This window comes from Amblyomma mixtum, unplaced genomic scaffold, assembly GCF_055824585.1.
Source record: "Amblyomma mixtum isolate Tamu unplaced genomic scaffold, ASM5582458v1 scaffold_160, whole genome shotgun sequence".
Classification (NCBI taxonomy): Eukaryota; Metazoa; Arthropoda; class Arachnida; order Ixodida; family Ixodidae; genus Amblyomma; species Amblyomma mixtum.
In genome coordinates this window covers 1-4351 of record NW_028317696.1, presented here as the reverse complement: position 1 = coordinate 4351, position 4351 = coordinate 1, and the positions used below count along the sequence as shown (strand labels likewise).

General features: G+C 45.1%; 1 protein-coding gene across 1 annotated transcript; it reads right to left on the bottom strand.

The window, feature by feature from the left end:
* Positions 1-209: 209 nt before the first annotated feature.
* On the bottom strand, positions 210-4258 carry LOC149324788 (uncharacterized). Its single transcript, XM_089565266.1, has 2 exons — positions 3766-4258; positions 210-584 (listed from the first exon to the last, which is right to left on the bottom strand). The coding sequence occupies exons 1-2, from the start codon at positions 3934-3936 to the stop codon at positions 333-335; spliced, it is 423 nt and encodes a 140-aa protein (XP_089421392.1). The 5' UTR covers positions 3937-4258; the 3' UTR covers positions 210-332.
* Between the last annotated feature and the right edge of the window lie 93 nt (positions 4259-4351).

Here is a 4351-nt window from a genome sequence, read left to right as displayed (position 1 = left end):
CAGAAGGTGCTGGATTACTGGAGAGTATAGCCAAGAGCACTGCAACAGGAAACAATTCTTCAGTGTCACTGAAAAGCCACTGCACAACAGACGAGTTACAGCTCGTACTTTCTGAAATGACGATGAGATGGTGAGTTCTCCATCTCAAAAGACGAAGGAGACGCGACAATGACTACTGCATGCCAGACAATGTCATAAGGGAGGCCAAATTCACTTACAAGGTTTAGGTTAGGATTCAGGTTAGGATTCAATGAACTGATAGAACAGTTCAATGAACTGTTAGCAGTTCAAAGAGCTGTTCTAACAGTTCACTGAAACAGTTCAAAGAACTGTTAGAACCCAAACCTGAATCCTTCACATTCTCCACGGTGGTGTCCCTTGGCCCGACATGAAACACAAAACGGTGCTTGGAACCGGGCTGCAGCTTCCTCAGTCCTGCCACGATGCTCAGAGCCAAAGAGGGCGGCCACTCCTCGGCTCAAAACAAAAGCCAGAGCTTGTATGCCGCGAACACGGCACACATGGTACCGGTCCACGGCAAGCATTTCCAGGTTTGGCTCTCGTTGAGCAGTCAGGAAGAGGTGCTAGAAAAACAGGCATAACTTTGATCACGTGGGGTGTACAGGCCATTACCATTCAACACTATTCACCTGTACATATATTTTGTACGAGCTGTGCAATTTTTTAAGGCAAGAGGCATACAGAAAAATGGCAAGGTTTTTCAGGCCACTGGCACGCACCTGTCATGCATCAGTAGCCAGAGACAAAGCAGGTGCAGTTTCATCACGTGCAAATGAAAAGAGGAAGTTCATTGAAAGAATTATTCCAAATAGTAACTGTGTGGGTGCAAAACTAGAGGGCACAATCTTTCACCCGTACAATGGCTTATAAAGACTGCTCATGCATGCAGCTGCAGACATAAGAATGTGAACAGAGTTGAAATGAACACCAAGGTCAAAGTGAAGTATGCCTATATCGACTGATTACTGTGTTCTAGTAATAGCAAAACAGCAACTTTGACTGAATAGACCTTTCATAAGGTGGAAATGGCCAAGAAACTAAATACAGCTGTCACTGCCACAGGCCATTTCCACCTGCCAACTACAATGATATCAATCCTTGCATTTTATATCTTCTTCAGGCACTGTGTGCACATATGCAAACGTGACCGCAACACTATCAAATCTCGCCTATACAAGCAAAAATTTCCACAAACATGGAGGATGTAATTAAATGCGCTAAAGTCATTTGCGTAGAGAGATACCTCGACATGTATACGAAACAAATGCCGGATTCATTTATTTTCTTAATGGATGCCTCTGGTTACAGTAGCCCTGCGGCTTTTCTGGCGGGTGGCAATTTTCGTTTGCTGGTTTTGCAAGCATAAATGCTATAACATGCTTTAAATGCATCGATTTGTTTACATAATCAGAGCTACGTTTACTTCTAGTATATGTGAAAGCAAGCAAGCATGGAGTGGTGCCACAGCACATTCACAAAACCAAACAGGTTGCACATGGAGTGATCTGCAGGCAAACTGATGTTGACTTTATTCTCGGTACACAAGGGCCTGATATCAGAACAACACGTGCCTAGAGGAGGCAGCGCGACTATTCACACTCAGCTCAGGGTCAGCTCAAGCCTGCTGTTCGCTAGAAATGGCACTGGCTGCCAAAAACAGTCTCCGCCGCGACTATTCTATGCCACAAACTGCTTCGCAGACTGTGTCAACTATTGAGGAAGTGCAGTTTTGGGGCATCCCACATCCTTTGTTTTTGATCAGCCTCACAACACCGAATTTGCTTGTGTTTGTCCTGCTTCAAAATATGTAAAGCATAATGAGGTCCCACAACAACAAAGTTCACTAAGGAATGCATGAACGGCTGCTAACTGATTTGAAATAATCATTTTTCCCCACAATATTCCCCACAGCATTGTAATTATTTTAGTACCTTGATTAAACATTCTGTAAAAGAAATTTAAACATCCAGCTCCAGATTACCACTGAATGCACCCCATATCTGCGTGCAGAAAGGAAGCGAAAGTGTCAGAAGTGCTCCTGGAAATGAAGGTTAGGTGCGCAATACTGCCGCGAAGAAGCAGAGGTATGTAAAAATAATGACATGTATGGCGACTAGAATCGAGTGGCTATCAGATGATTTCTAGGACAAGCAACATAAAACAAAAACGACAAGAACAACTCTGAAAAAGTCATGCAAGCTGTCCAGCTTCATTGCTGTCTGCTGGCAGTACACTGCATTGGTAGATCTGCAACACTGCCTCAAGATTAACGTGAACTATCCTAGGCTATACATAGCTTGGACATGACGTCAAGTCATTGAGATCACTGCTACGGCGGCCGTGTTTACGAATTACTTGGCTGCTACGCATGCTTCAAGACATGGATAAACAGATGCATTTTGTGCTGCAACCAGCTCCTTTGCTCTCTGTGCGTGGAAATTCCTTCTTTTCTGAATGCACAGCCCTTTCACAAGGGCTAAAAATTGCGACTGATCGTGTCAGTGCACGTTCAATGCGAGGAAAAGGTTCGACAGTGCAAGAAAATCGGTCCCTCAGGACTGGAAGCAAAGAAGTGCGCAGGCGCTAGCCTGTTTGCAGACATTAAATACACACATTGTCAGCTACTTTGCGACTGTCGATTGAAAGTACACAAATCACCGTAATCGCACAATTCCTATGTTAGTACGTAGGTGAGAGCTTGTCAGTAATGCAAGCGTAAGGAAGGCGAAGTTCTACTTTAGAGGTGAGTGGAAAACTTTCTTTACTTTTAGGCTCTTTCAGCTGGGTTAGCTCATCTCGAGGTGTCAATGTTGCACTGCCAGTAAATGTCAGTTCCTTTTTTTGGCGCAAAAAAAAACAGACAGTTCACACAAACATGTATTTTTGCCGTCAGCTGTGGGCGGGATGAAAAAATATCAGCGCATGGCTCGGGTGCCTTGATATTGTTGCGGGAAAGGATATATTTACAGTTACTTGCACAAGCAAAGGGAACAGCTGCGAGGAGCACAGAGAACACAGCCAGAACTTCGTTGTCGTCTTCGCCTCCTCCCATTCATTCCATCGCTCATTGTCATTGTCTGCCTGCTTCAATATAGAACAATGCATCAAGGCACCTTACGCATGGCTTAATCGGCGTCCCTGCTACATTGGCCTTCGCATGCTGTTTCTGCATGGGCCTCAGCTTGCCTCTTCTCACTGTGTATTGTCTCACTGTGTGCTCGCGTTGTGCGAAATCTTCATGCTTGGCACCAAGCATGAAGCAATGGGGTCCAGTCAAGCTTTGTCTCCTCAAGCTACTTAGGTGGTCAACATATCAACAGAAAACATCCGGTTAACCACTGGCACTTTCCTTGCTTCACCACTGTCACATACTCGACAGTCTTAATTGCGAATTTACCTGTTATGAAGAATGCACCCCATACTTGATGGTAGTGGTTCTCGTGGTCAAAGTTGGCACGTTAAATGCGCGCCACACGCAAGCTCTGTCGCCCCGTTCAGTGCGCCTTCGCTTGGTCACACAGCGAGAAAATTTCTGTTCGTCGGGTGTTTCCTACCGCAGCTACTGCTGCGCTTCGACTGCCGAAATATTGCGTGCTGCTGTGCTGAAATGATGCGGAATGCATACTGCAGGAGCTAGTGGTTCCTAAACATGGTGGAAGCATATCCTAGAATTCTTTTCACTGACGTCAGTGCAAGCTATGCATAAGTAGTACAGGACAATTCTGGAATGTAAAACACGCTTACGTCAACATTCAGAATTGTGGCACCTAGCCTGGAAAGGCGCCGCACCAGAAGCTTGTTGAGGTGAAGGCGGTCAGCTTCCTTCTGACGCCCCAGTTCGTCTCCTCGGGGCACTATTTTGAAGATGAAAATGTGGCTAGCATACTGTTTTACTTCAGCCACAATCTCCTGCATAGAAAATATTGGATCATGAGCAGTGAACAACAATGCTTTGTTTTTGCAAGACTATTTTTACATCGGGAATGCAGAAGAATGCAAAGTGCAAGCACGAGTTTCCCACATCTGCCTCTTCAGCACTTTCCATCATCAATGACATGCACAGACTAACAGCACCCAGCTTTATTTGAAAGTTCTATATAGAGCGGGGCCTACAGTTTCAAAGACATGTATGACACTAAGCTGCATTTCCACGGCATTGCGAAAACAAGCTCCCGAATTGCGGGTCACCAAACAACACAAGCATACGTGAAAAATGAGCTGCTCCAGAAGGAGAAAGGTTAGCCCCATCTGCACACTGTAGCAACTAGTAAACCAAGTACAATCGCGGACAAAATGTGTACTTGGCTTTAGGAATTGTATCCCCTGTCGT

What these genes read in the sequence shown, in the direction of transcription:
- LOC149324788 (XM_089565266.1), bottom strand. Translation starts at nt 3,936, where the DNA reads ATGCAGGAGATTGTGGCTGAAGTAAAACAGTATGCTAGCCACATTTTC. An exon ending in CCACAATTCTGAATGTTGAC is followed by an intron (nt 585 to 3,765) that starts GTAAGCGTGTTT and finishes CTGTTTTTCTAG; the next exon opens with CACCTCTTCCTGACTGCTCA.